This window comes from Nuphar pumila, chromosome 10 (genome assembly GCF_984573655.1).
Source record: "Nuphar pumila chromosome 10, dmNupPumi1.hap1.1, whole genome shotgun sequence".
In the NCBI taxonomy this organism is placed as follows: Eukaryota; Viridiplantae; Streptophyta; class Magnoliopsida; order Nymphaeales; family Nymphaeaceae; genus Nuphar; species Nuphar pumila.
In genome coordinates this window covers 99,722,163-99,736,019 of record NC_143258.1, presented here as the reverse complement: position 1 = coordinate 99,736,019, position 13,857 = coordinate 99,722,163, and the positions used below count along the sequence as shown (strand labels likewise).

Below are 13,857 nucleotides of genomic sequence, written 5' to 3'. Positions count from 1 at the left end.
TATAGGACAAGCAAACAAGCACACACAAATATTCATGGACCTAAATAATGCTCATTTTTATAGAAAAAAAATGTTCAGAATGAAAATAAAATAATATGCATATATATACATTGTTTATATGAAACTCACATTTTGACCTAACCGGTGAAGACAATGTGAAGGATGCCGCAATCTCGTCGGAATGCACCGGTAAAGTGTCATTGATGAATAGTTGAGAAAGAGTGACAAAAAAATAGTTGCTGAAAAAGTCATCAAATTTTTGCACAATATCAAGCAAGTTGGGGACTACAAAGAAACCCTTAAAAATACAAAAATAGCATAAAAGTGTGAACACTCATTTTTTATGCCACAAAAAAACATAAACATTAAAGAACATTGCATTCTATAAGTACCAGATATTTGCATAATTAGTAACATATTTGCATCTTTTTGCATAATTAGATATGTGAGCTTCTTATAGAATATGTGATTTTACTTTGGTATTGCAAAGTTATATTAAAAGAGGTTTGCATATATTATATTTTTGTGTTTCGTGAGGACCACAAAAAAAAGACTTGTGAATATGCATTTAAGTGTGGGTTACAAAAAGAAGGTTCACATAGTATCCATCAACTTTAATATAAAATATGTGGTTTTACTAAGATATTTGCAAAGTCACGTTCATAAGAAAGTTCATAAAACTTGTTTTCTAGCGTTTCATGGAAACAACAAAAAATAGGTATGAACATAGATTTAAGTGACAAAAGAGAAGAAAGGTCCGTATGGTTTTCCATGACTTAATATTAAATATGTAATTTTACTATGGTATTTGCGATTTTACGTTTATCCGGGAAGATAATTGACAGATTTCAAAAAATTTAGAGCATTTGGGAAAATACGTCATATTTGTCGTACAATAGTATCATTTTTCATATAATTATAGAAAAAGAAAAGTGACAATAATCTTGATTTACAAACCAAAGGTTGATGGTGGATTCTCATATCTCAAGCTTTCACATGTTTTATCGCTGTATATAATGATTTTGGAGCAATTTATTGTGATTTTTTATGTGCTCACAATCAGATATTTGAGTTGGTGTTTTTTAAATTGTGTATAGGGCTGCACACTAAGCCGAGTTTGTGCTGAGCTTAGGCTGGATCTAACTCGTTGTTCAATCTGGAGCCAAGCTTGAACAATTCCTGCATGTGATCGGTTCGAGTCAAGCTCCAACTAGGCTTGGCATCTCATCCCAATTCTATGGAAGGCCAATGTTTTACCCGTTTAGATGAAACCCAGTTTGTTAGTTCTTTTGCCAAAAAATGTACATATACTAATATAGATGTGTTTGATTTCCTATTTTGTTTTTTTTCCCTCTAAATGTCGTATGATTTGCTCCTACACATGGTCATGTCTATCGTAGAAAGATCATGAAAAATTGAATGCTACTTATCACAACCCTTGTTATATACCCGAATCCATGTATTAATCGGACCTTCGGGTCCGGACTTGGGTCTTAATCGGGCCTTCTTATTTATCACCATACCCGGATCCTATAGCGTTTGGTCCGGGTACCCGTTGACACCCTTACATCTAACCTTGAGAAAAGATAGGTCCTTGAAAATACAAATGTCATGGGAATTTCACAGCAATGAGGCATGTACTTGTCTGCATAAAAGACCTCCTTCAGATATTTTAGCTAGGGATTTAACCGGGTGCTACCCGATATCCGACCCAAATCCAAGTTCATTAAGCGGCTTTAGTAGCCACGTGGATTCAATTAATATTTGGATCTGGGTTTGGTATTAAGTTTTGCATTCAAACTGAAACCCAACCCAACTAAGACCCGAATTCGACTAAAACCCAGTCCGATTAAGTGTAAATACTGGGTTTTAGGCTTGTTGGATCAGGGTTTTGGTTTTTATCTTTATGTTTTTCATTAAAATCTGAATAAGAATAGGCCCAACCTGATTAAGTTGGACTTGGTAAGATCCGACTCTAATCGGAACCTTTTACATCCCTAATTTTAGAGGACAAGGCTAAGTATAACTTTCAAACATCTTATTTGGCTTTTTCTAGCTCTCACGCTTACAAAGGTAGAACAATACTGCCATGAATTCAAATGCTGAAAAAGTAATTCCATCGGACAGGTTCGACCGTGATGTTGGCTCTATCTGACCTATTTTTGTGTGACCCAGTTGGTTCAAGGCATCTAAGCTCCAACTTATGTATGAACCCCAACATTTTACCACGACTTAGCCCGTCTTGAAACGTCACAAACTTGGATTCAAATCCATAGCTAATGTGATATTTACATGGACAACCCACCTCCAAGATGAGAGACCTAACCGTGCTGGCTTTGCCTGCTATACTTAAGAGTCGCTGTCCTGACAATGTAAAACTCTATGAGCTTACCTTAGCTAATGTGATATTTAGACATAAAGATTGATGATGATTAAGACCCCAAAGGCTCGCGCCCACATGGCCTTGAGCTCATGTCACATGGGTGGCCCGAGTCAGGTGTAGGGGTGTGGGCACTGGTGCCCCCCCCTACGCCAGTTGTTGCGCGGGCCAGCGCGGGCCAGGTCGGACTTGAACCCAGCCCAGCTCAAAAACACCTCCCCCTTCCCCCGTTTCTTCCCTCCATCTCGTCTTGGTGTACACCAGGAAACCCTAAGAAAAACGTTTGCCGGAGAGAGAGAGCCTCATCCTTCATCTTCTTCATTAAGGAGAGGGCAGGAAGGTTTGACTCGAGCTGCCCTACTCCTAAGGATGGACATCGAGCCGGGTTCCAGCCATAGTGACAAACGTAAAAAAAATGGCAAGAATTTGAAATTTTTTCATAAATCTCCCATTTTTTTTGGCCAAATATCGACGATAAAAAATAAATTTTAAAAATATAAAAAGTAATTATTATAAGAAAATATTAATAAAAATTATTAAAAAATAAAAATACATGTTTTGTTCATGATAAATAACCGTTTAAAACGTAAATATTGCGTTTAAATCGTGGTATTTATGTTTTTTCATAAATCTCGTGAGAAATTGCCGTTTTAAACTTTAAGACAATTTCTTGTGATATTATTGCAAGATTTTCATAAATCTCTCAATATTTGTCACTATGTTCCAGCCCCATAAGAGTTGGACTTAAGCCGGATTACCAAGATAAATTATAGGGTCGAGCTTGGGTATTGGTCTTGGCTCGAGTCGGGTTCTTATGGTTAAGGATGTAAACGGGTCAGACTTTGGTTGGATGTCAGCACTTCCAAGTCTGACCTAATCAGAGTTGAGAGTTTTAGATAGTTAAAACTGAATCTGGACCTGACTATCTAAAAATCCAATACTTACACATAATCGAATTCAGACTTTTATCAGATCTGGATTCGGATCCAGATAAAAAATTCAATATCGATTCTGGATCCGATTATTAATCGGATCTGAATTTGGCGATCAAATCCGACTACATGGATTCGGATTCGGGTCAGATGTCGGATTACATCTGACCAGTTGACACTAGTCATGAGCATAAAAAAAATCAAAACTTAAAAAATACGGGCCTTCCCCCCGGCCCTGCTCCTCGACGCGTTACCCTAAGCCCTCTTGTGCGCTCTTCCATTGTGGGCTCTAGTCTTTGCCATCCTCCTGTCGCCCGTCGCCCGTCGCCCGTCGCCCTCCTAGGATTCCACCGCCGGCGAGGCGCCGGCGCCGACGCGGTGACCATAGTAGTGTTGCCTCTGAGACTGCCCCTCTCTGTGTTAACGTATCAGAGCTAAAGGCCCAAAGGAGTGAAGGTGTGGATCCGCCCTCCCGCCATTACCATTTCCGGCGAGAAGAAACGGGTAAGTGGTAACCATGTCGTCATCTCCTCTTTCTTTCATTTTCTTTGTAGGGAATTATTTTGTTTTTTAGGGTTTTAACTTTTAGGGATTTCGTGTTGATCTTTTATGGCTTTCAGTTTGATTTTCGTTTCAGAAATTTGAGGGTGGATCGCATTTGCGTTTTTGTTAGTTTTTTTATATTGATTATATGTGTAATCTTTGATCGAAACATTATTGCGATAGATCAAGCGGTTTCTTATTAGGGTAGTTTGCCATCTTCTTATTAGGCTATGCTTGTTCACTATAATGAGCATAATCATCGTTATTTTCATAGTTTGACTTTTTTTTGGAGATTAGTGTTTTTGGTTTAGAAATTTTTCTTCAGATGGTGGTTCTGGAATTTGTTGGCATTGAATATGTACTGCTACTTCATTGGAATGTTCATCACTTGTATTGACCTGAAAGATCAATGAGCTCAATTAGACATTTATTGTACCTGGAAAATCAATGAATTCAATTATTACAATTGTTCAAGTTACCGTTTTTTAGCTTATAGGTTCTATTTTCACTTTAAGAACACTGTTACTGACTGAACTAAAATAAAAGAACTAGTAGACTCATTCCAGCAAAAATGAAAATAAGCAAAATTTTGAACTTATCATCATGGAATCAACTCCATTATCATAATCTAAGTTCATCCTACACCGGACCACGCTAGAGTAGGTTTGTACAAACATCTCCTTTAACCATCATATGATATGGTAACTTTCTGGTTTGAAAACGAATGATGAATATGGTACCAAGAACTCATATATATATATATATATATATATATATATATATATATATATATATATATATATATATATATATATATATATATATATGATCCCTGGAATGTGTAAACCAGGGAACCCTGTTTACCTCTTGGACTACAGAGGGCTATCCGATCAACTCATCTGGCGGCCCTCATTTTATCAGGTACCCATCGCTCTCTCACATAGTCAAACTCATGATTTCATGTCTGACAAATTTGACTGCAGCAGACCTTTTCCCTGTCTTCACACCACCAGCTCTTCCCTTCCCCTCTCGTTTTGCGCCCTCTTTCCCACATCGCCGTCTCCTCTCCCAATCATCTCCAGCTTCCCATTCCCTCACTACAATTCTGTTTTGTGCCCTTTTTTATTCTGTCTTTTCCTCCCCTCCCCTCTTCCAATCATCTCTACTGCTGAACAGCCGACTCAACAAACAAGAGGTGTGTTATCTCTTCCAACCATCTATATTGTTGAATCAGAGGATCCCACAAACCAAGAAGATCATTCTCTCTCTACAGGATAAGGAGAAGTGAGTTGTTTGGGGCTGTCATAGGGTAAAGAGTGCGGTTTCTCAGGGTAAAGAATATTGAATGCATTCGTTGCATCACTAAATCTGGAGCTTATAAAATCATATGATAGCGACTCTTAAGCTTTTAGCATCATGGTTGGTATCTAATGGGTAGATCGATGCTGGCATTGAGTGAAACCGAGGAGGGGGATTTGCTATTATCCTGACGTCCACAGTGAGATATCCTTCTCCAGTCATAAAGAGTTTGTGGTTCATCACATTTTTCATCTTTGAAGCAGAAAATTTCTACATTTATTCTTCAGAGTGGAGGTTTTCGTTTTGCTCTTGTTGTTGTAAAGTTTTTTGTTTCAGAGCCCTATGGATATGTAAAATGTATTTTTATTAAACTCTGAAGTTTTTATCATGAGCAATACATTTCAATTCTGAGGTCTATGGATTAATTGATTAAATACATCAACATTATTATTCAGAGCAATACCACTGATCTATTTCTGTTCCATAATGTGCCATCACATCAACATTTTTTTTCCATAACCGAGCTGGGGGAATAGTGCAAATAGCATTCAGCCAACCCAAACAGGGAGGCCTGTTCATATTCCACATCAAATGTGACTTAGGGGTGTAAATGGGTTGGATTCGGATCGGATCGGATCTTGTCAGATCCAAATTTAAAATGCAAATGGTAGATTTGATTCCGGATCTGAATCTGAAGCTTAGATTGAATCCGAATTCAAAATACATATTGTAATACTAGATCTGAAAAAAATAGAACAAAAATAAGTTATTTATATGTAAAAAAATGCATTTGGGTCTGATTTTAATTAGATCAACTCCAGATTTGACTTAAGATGCTGATCCAAACCTGACCTGAATTCAAATCCGATTGAACGGAACTAAATCCAATCTGAATCTGCATTTGGATTTCACTTAAAGGATTAATATCCGGAAAAAACACTTCAGACATATTCGGTCTTGTATATTTAAGATCTCAATATTTTTTTTCCTGTTTTCGACAAAGAAAGCTGGGGTTAGGCAGACCCCTACCAGTTATACAACCATACCATTGAAAAAACAACTTGCAATGTCACACACAAGGTGACGTGCACTAACTGCTCCTGCGAGACAAGCAGAGCCCCCCATTGGTTTTAAGATCTCAATATTGGGTATTGTATTTGGTCCACTTGACTGTACCATACTTGTAGAAAGTAGTGGTTGTGAGCTTTATCTAATCTTGAACTCATAAACGTGTCCAGCATACTTCACATAGTACAAATAAACCCATCTTTTTGGATGTACAAATGTGATTCTTTTTTTAATATTACAATTTTGGTGAATTGTAGATGATTGATTTTTAAAGCTCTTAAAAATTCTCTTTGATGACACAATTAGACAATTCAAAACATGTTTACGATTAAATATGTTGTGCATATCATATCCATAATTCTGGATCCAAGAAAATACCAATGAAATATTGAAAAACAAGTGGTTTCTACTAGAAAGCATGGTACAATTTAGGGTAATTCTCGATATATTTGTGGTAATTGGTGGGGTTAAATGTAGAATTTATTATTGCTTCTCAAAATTATTCTTGAAAATTTCCAGTAAATTGTCTTGAATATTTTATTGTCAAAATAAAAGGAATTTGGATACACAGAAATAGGCACTATGGCAACCGAGTCTAACTAGATGAGTTCAGGTGATTTGGCATCCAAGCTAAAAAAATTCATGCTATTGACTCTCGTTAACATCCTTTGTATTCATTTGCAACTCAATGAAATTCTATGAATGAATTTCATTTCATGTAGAGACCAGCTAAAACCACTAACAAGCCTCAACCACATTTTCACGGTTTAGACCATCCACAGACTACATAACTTCCTCTTCAGTCCATATTTGTGGTGATCCAAAGAGCAGAATACCGACGCCATAAAATGATAATGGCTGAAAGAAAAGCCAATTGATGCAGATATAAAACACACACAAACTTTATCCCTCAAGAACAGTGGTACAATAAGAGAATCAATCAACAGATAAAATTACAAAAAACAAAACGTATCCTAAACAGGCAATGCCTCTACACCCTTATGGGAAGCAACAGTTAAGTGAGTTAAAACAATATAGAGAGCTTGGACAATGGAATAATTTCTCACCCTACCTCTCTCAGGCCCTACAGAAACTACCCTATTAGTCTTCTGAATCAATCTCTAATAAAATCAGAGCCTTCGATCGGGGTCTGAAAACCTTGTCAATATGATATTCCATCATATGTTACATTCATGCCTGTGATTACTGGCCGACCGAGACACTGGCCAGCCGGTAGATGAACATGAAGGCATCGTTGGAAGTTGTTGGTTGGTGTCACTGCCAGTGCTGACGTTGTGGTTAAGTAGGCTACCAGGACACCCAGATGGTGTGCTCATCACCTCTCTTGATGGCAGACCTGCTGGTGTAGCTGCACTTAAGTTGGACTTTTGTGGTGTTGCAGATGAAGGCTCATGGTTGAGTAGAGGTGGTCTTGGACAGGGCTTATTTTGTTTAACAATAAAGCTTCCCACAACCACCTAATGAGTGGAGGCCATGAACAACATGCTGCACAAAAAATTCCAATCCGAATAGTCAATGACATGCCAAGGTGGGTATATCTCTCTGGTGAAGAGATGCACAATGGATGAGGGTTGTGCGTGAAGGTGGGTATCTCTCTCTTCCTGACGAGATGCACAATGAAGGGAGTTGTCCGTGAAGGTGGGTATCTCTCCATGCGTGAAGAGATGCACAATGCATGAGCGTAATGGAAGTGCGTGAAGGTGGGTCTCTCTCTCTCTGCCCGAATAGATGTCCAATGGAGGAGCCTAATGGAGGAGCTTGTGCATGCAGGTGGGTTTCTCTGTGTGTGAAACATAATAGAGGAGACTTTGGGGACGCGTGCTAGGGGCTGAGGATTGTCATAATGAAAGGGCATAGGGGTGAGCGCTGGGGCTAAGTTGACATGGGAAAGGAAGGGGGATTTGCGTACAAAAGGAAATCTGCTCAAAAGATAACCTGATAATATGAGGGCCATCCGATCTGAGTTGATCGGACGGCCCTCCGTGGTCCATCCGGTAAACAGAGTTTGCTGGTTTACATATTCCAGGGATCCTATATATATACATATATATACCTGATCAGCTGGACATATTTTTTTTGTGTTTTTGTGATTCTTTAGTGGAAGTCTTGACTGCCGCTAAAGACCTGTGCGGAAACCAGGTCTTTAGCGGCAGTCAGGAACCGCTGCTAAAGGGTTCTTTTTGCAATTTTTTTTGACGCGCTCTAACCTCGTCTGACGCCTGTGGCATCCTATGATGCATTCATCTGTGTGTGTGTGTGTGTGTGCATATATATATATATATATATATATATAATGAGAACTGGATTTTTTATTCTTTGCTCTTGAATCTAACTGTACGGATGTGATCTACATGCTTGGTTTTATAAGAACCCGCTCTTGAATCATCCAATTTTGATGCATAAACGAGGTTCATAATCTTCATAAATATTCAAGCATTCAAAAATGACATTTTTCATCGAAAATACGTGATCCAATGGTTGGTTCCTAGCAAAATCACCATGCCAAGCACATTCACATGGTTGAATTTGCAAAAAAGTGTTGAAAATGCCTATATTTCTAGTTCTCATATTATCGTAACTCTCTCTCTCTCTCTCTCTCTATATATATATATATATATATATATATATATATAGAGAGAGAGAGAGAGAGAGAGAGAGAGAGAGAGAGAGAGAGAGAGAGAGAGAGAGAGAGAGAGAGAGAGAGAGAGAGAGAGATGTGCAACCCTGAGTGTAACGACGCTGAGAGTCCATCACAGGAGTGATGGACACTGTTTTTTTTTTCACAAAAAATGCTGAAACAGCCTAAAAAATGCAAAAAACCCTTTTAGTAGCGGTTCTCGGCTGCCACTAAAGCTCACAGCAGAAACTGTGACCTTTAGCGGCGGTAAAACCCGCCGCTAAAACAGTTATTAGTGTTTTTAGCGTCTTTTGCACTGTTGCGCAGCTACCACTCTCTCTCTCTCTCTATATATATATATATATATATATTTGGAGAGCAGCGTAATGGTGGATGCCAGCAATGTTGGATGCGCTACAATGTGCCCGCATGTATGCAAAAGGCCGCTTTAGCGCTAAAGAGCTGGGCAAAAAAAAAACCTTTAGCGGTAGTCGTGTCACTAATAGGGGATTTTCTCATATAATGTGCGCACTTCCGACTAATAGTGGACGAAAAACTCGTCCACTGCTACTCCCGTTCCTATATATATATGGTTAATATTTGGCGCCTTTGAAGTCACCAACTTATGTGAAACTATTGAGTTAAAAATCATAAGATCAAACTTTATCAACTCAATCTGACCACATAAATGTGTCAGTATGGTTTGTTTGCTAAGAATCAAGCCTCAGATCATGTTATTTCGATAAAAAAATGATGATCTTTTGAGTCATGAAATTTTAGTGCATTGTAGACCGTTTATTTTTGAAGCCCTTAAAAAACCTCCATATGTGTCACAATCATATGATTCAAAACTCATTTCTCATTAAACAAACATCGTAGATCACATACATAAGATTAATTTACAAAAAAAAAGAAACTAAAGTGTATGATTTTCAGCTCAATAGTTCCATATAATTTGGTGCCTTCAAAGGCACCAAATATTAACCCGTATATATATATATATGTATGTATATATTTTGGTATAAAAAAACATAAGGCTGTCAAATGTAAAACACATAAAGTTCCTAAGAAGATATAAGAACACAAACATGGGAAATCAGAATGACATTAATAGATGATGCTGGTAGAGCAACTTTATGGAGAATCGGACCATATACATTTAATGATTTGAATATCATATATGTTATATAGTGTTCAAGATGCAAAATTCGTATTTATCAAGTCAAGACTCGTTATCAATGAGAGCTACAATTGTTATCAAATCAATCCGGAAAAGGCAACTAAAAAGTAAAGGAATCATAAAGAAACATACATGAAGTTAGGAATGTGTGAACCATTCACCACGGTCTGATTGCATTCATGAGGTGTAGTAGTGTGTAGTTGTCAGTGCAAATATTTCGTTTAGATGAAGTGTCTGTGCAACATGGTAAGAAGTATGAACCTTTTGTCTAGATCATAATTACACTCTAAACCTCGCTTATAAGGTTGACAAATTGACACATGTATGAGAGGTGGGAACATGCTCCAATGGTGGTCCTATAACAAGCATTGACACCTTATAGAATTGATTTATGTCTCATAAGAACTTTGGTATAATTTGCAACAACTTTTTCATATACAGAGAATCTCCTGTTAGGTTGATACATGTTGTGCAGCACATAGTAATCCATGTATGGATCCTAGAAGCATGCATCTAGGATATACATTCTAGTCTTAAATGTAATACGTCTTGTAAGTTATATTTCTGTCAAGCACAAAAGCAAGGGTACAGTTTCAAATGGATGACAAAATTAGCTAGTGAATGTTGACTAATTATAAAAATTGGCCAAAAGTGGTTGAGTGCTTGGTGAATGCACTTGATTCCTTGTTGGCCATGTCTAGCACCAACTAGTATACTTGGCGCAGCACTCTGTTGGCACACTTATTATGGCTTTTCAGTGGCACCCACATCACATAACTTCATATCCTATATGCTGAATTGCCATAAATATGCATTTTCATGATGATGATTAGCACACCTGCCATTTAAGAACACATTTCCAATTCAGATAGTTTATTAAACAAACTTTGGTCCACTTTCAGGTTTTTTATCAAACATTTAGTGTCCACCAATTGTAAGATACGCCTTGGCTCCCCAACTGAGTTGTTTGAGGCTTTATGTGCATACTTGTGGGGCACACAAGCCCTAAGAAACACTTTCTTACTTTAGAAAGTGGACCATTTTTCCTCAAATCAGAAAGTTCTTTAATGCATTACAAACATGTGATTCATTTTATCAAAGAAAAATAACAAAAGAATGCATTTTTCCATCTATTTTCCCATATGAGAAAATATTCATGTGAAAATGCTCTCCTCTCTTGGTCCTGAGAAAACAAATTTTAACCACTTTGTTGGAGGTAGCGCTATACTTTTCTTTTCTACTTGCAAATGTGTCCATAGAATAAATAAAATATATAGTCGAGAGATGTGTCTCGATCATGAATTTGGTTTAAAGCCTAACAAAATATGGTGATTTGGAACACCTCTGTTGTTGGAATCATGGAATGGTAATAGGTCATATCGTTGTCGATGACAATGGAGAGACCAATCAAATTTGGGCAAGTTACATCTGTGCGGTTGTTGGATCTCATTGAGCATATATTCACTATTCAAATAGGGCATCTATCCTTAGGTCACCAACTAGGAGAATGCCCGATGGTTCCCCATCTGGCCAATGCCAATGAGAGAGAGAGAGAGAGTTGCCAGTCGGGGAAGCGGGAGCGGGAAGCGAGGCACTTCCAAAATTGTAGGAAGCAAGAAGCGCGGAATGACTTAGAAGCGAGCCAGGAACCGTCTCGAAAGCGAGGGGGAAGCGAGAAAAGAGAAAAAAATAAAAATAAAAATAAAAACACAGAAAATGGAAAAATAAGGGAAAGCGAGCCTTCCCTAAATTAGGAAGCACGCTTCCCCTAAATGGGAAGTTCGCTTCTCAAATTTTTGGCGTTTCCCAACACGTTTCGGAAGCACCACGTTTTGCGCTTCCGAAACGCGCTTGGGGGAAGCGCACTTCTGCATGTACTATGGCGCTTCCGGTAACCCTGAGAGAGACCCCATAAAAACTTAAAGTGTGCCCTTTGACTAGCCGGTTTAGTTTGCTCGACCACCCCACCAAGCCAAACCACTACTGTTTGGCGTGTCCTAGTCTAGGATCAACAACCTATGTACACCATGAGTATATTTGTATACTACACAAGCAACAAACTAACTGACTCAAGCGAAGTGCATTGAACTTGGAAGCCTATGTCTACTGGAAAAATTCGTATGGATACACATAATGTACTCTCTAGATCAGTAGAGAGAGAGAGTCAGGGATGTAATGGTGGTAGCAACAAGCTCCACTACATAAGACTGTGAGGCAACCTTGGGAGCTTGCCTTCTTCTCTTCAACATTCAAACCCTCCTTCAATGCCCTAGCAGGAAGGCTCCTCCTTGCCCCCTACAGATTGACTTGACGATTTCTGACATAGTTTTTGCTCTAGCTTGGTCCGATGATTGGATCCCTAAATGCTCTAATTTGGCCATCACCATTCTCTGCGCCTTCACATACCTAACTTTATTTTACCACTCATCATTCTAGGTTGAGATTGATCACTGGGGATATGTATTCACACCCGTCAAACTTTGATGTTTTTGACGGATTTTGGAGACACATGTCCGCTTGAATTTGAAAGAAAGTGAAGGGATCTTCTTGTGAATATATTCTTTTTTGTAATATGCGAGGAACCATATCCCAACAAACCTCCTTTGCTTCCTTGTCCAATCTAGGCATTTCCACAACAAAGCATATTCCCTTCCTCCTTTTTTCTTCCTTGTGTTTGAGTGGTTCCAAGTGTGTTAGGTCAATTAGAAAGCTCTATTCTTTTGAATATTAGAGTCTAAAGGGGGGGCGGGTCAGTTAGGGCACTTCGACTTTTTGTGCATGTTAAGGTTATTGCAATAAGTTGGTGCTTTTTTGGTTGAGCAAAGTCTTGTGAATATACTCTCTCTGCTGATCTTCAAGAACGGGTTCCATGTGTCTACTCAACTCTCTTACTGGAGGACCAGTCAATTAGGGTGCCTCTACATTTTGTGTTATCATTGCAATAACTTGTTCCTTTTTTGGTCGAGCGAAGGAAAAGTTCTTGTGAATATATTCTTTTTTATGCTCTTTTAGTATGAGTTTCATGCCACTTCTCAACTCTCGCATTGGATGTCTAACTCCCAATTCTACCCTGCTTGCTCATAAGCAAAACTGAGTTAGTAGTGAAAAATTCACCTTTTCAATCAAGCGTGCGGATTACAATGTGTTCTTTGTGCCCAATTGCTGTAGGGTGTGTACTCCTTAGTTGATTTTTGGCTATCATCAACTAAACTATTTTTTTTTTTTGCTTTTCAGGGGAGTATTGTTGGTCGATATCCAAGATGGCCACCCAATTACATATATATTTGATTAGTTCTAAGAGTAAATTGTCCAACAAACTAAGTGCATAACTATTGCAGGCATTCCACATTCAGAATTTGCTTGTATTTATGTTTTGTTGGTTGGCTCACTTTGCTCTGCATCTTCTACCATATTATTATTTTCTTTGAGCTGTTATTTTAGTTAACTGGTTTTCTTTGTTGAATTTCAGTGTTCCTTCGATGGTATTGTCATGACCATAGTAAAAGGTTTGGTTCATTTGGGAGATGAGTGGACATGACTAGGCTGCAAATCAGGCCTCGTCCACTTGACTTTAATAGGAGGCTTCCCATTATAAGATCTGTCAGGGACTTTGAAGATGATGAGGCTTCTACTTCTGCTACTAACAATAATACTGGTACAACTGCAACTACTCGCAATTCACAGATACCACGTCTTGCTTCAGAGGCTGAGAACGAGGTAATTAATTTCTTTCTTTTTTCTTCTTCTCCTATTGTATTGGATTAATTCTTAGAACTTCTCTTATGGCAGGATGAAATTTCTGCATAGTGTTTTATAC

The 13,857-nt window shown here is 38.2% G+C and overlaps 1 protein-coding gene across 3 annotated transcripts in view; it reads left to right on the top strand.

Annotated features, from left to right (window-relative positions):
- Positions 1-3,555: 3,555 nt before the first annotated feature.
- The window catches only part of LOC149827556 (uncharacterized), a 53,965-nt gene continuing 43,663 nt past the window's right edge, over positions 3,556-13,857 (top strand). The window contains exons 1-3 of one of the 3 annotated variants that reach the window (XM_090019480.1): positions 3,556-3,816; positions 13,275-13,340; positions 13,510-13,757. In XM_090019480.1, the coding sequence (XP_089875606.1) occupies positions 13,575-13,757 (183 nt within the window). In that variant the 5' untranslated portion in view covers positions 3,556-3,816; positions 13,275-13,340; positions 13,510-13,574. Of the gene's footprint in view, positions 3,817-13,274; positions 13,341-13,380; positions 13,420-13,509; positions 13,758-13,857 lie in introns of those variants that run through there. The other 2 variants (XM_090019481.1, XM_090019482.1) reach the window with 2 other exon arrangements.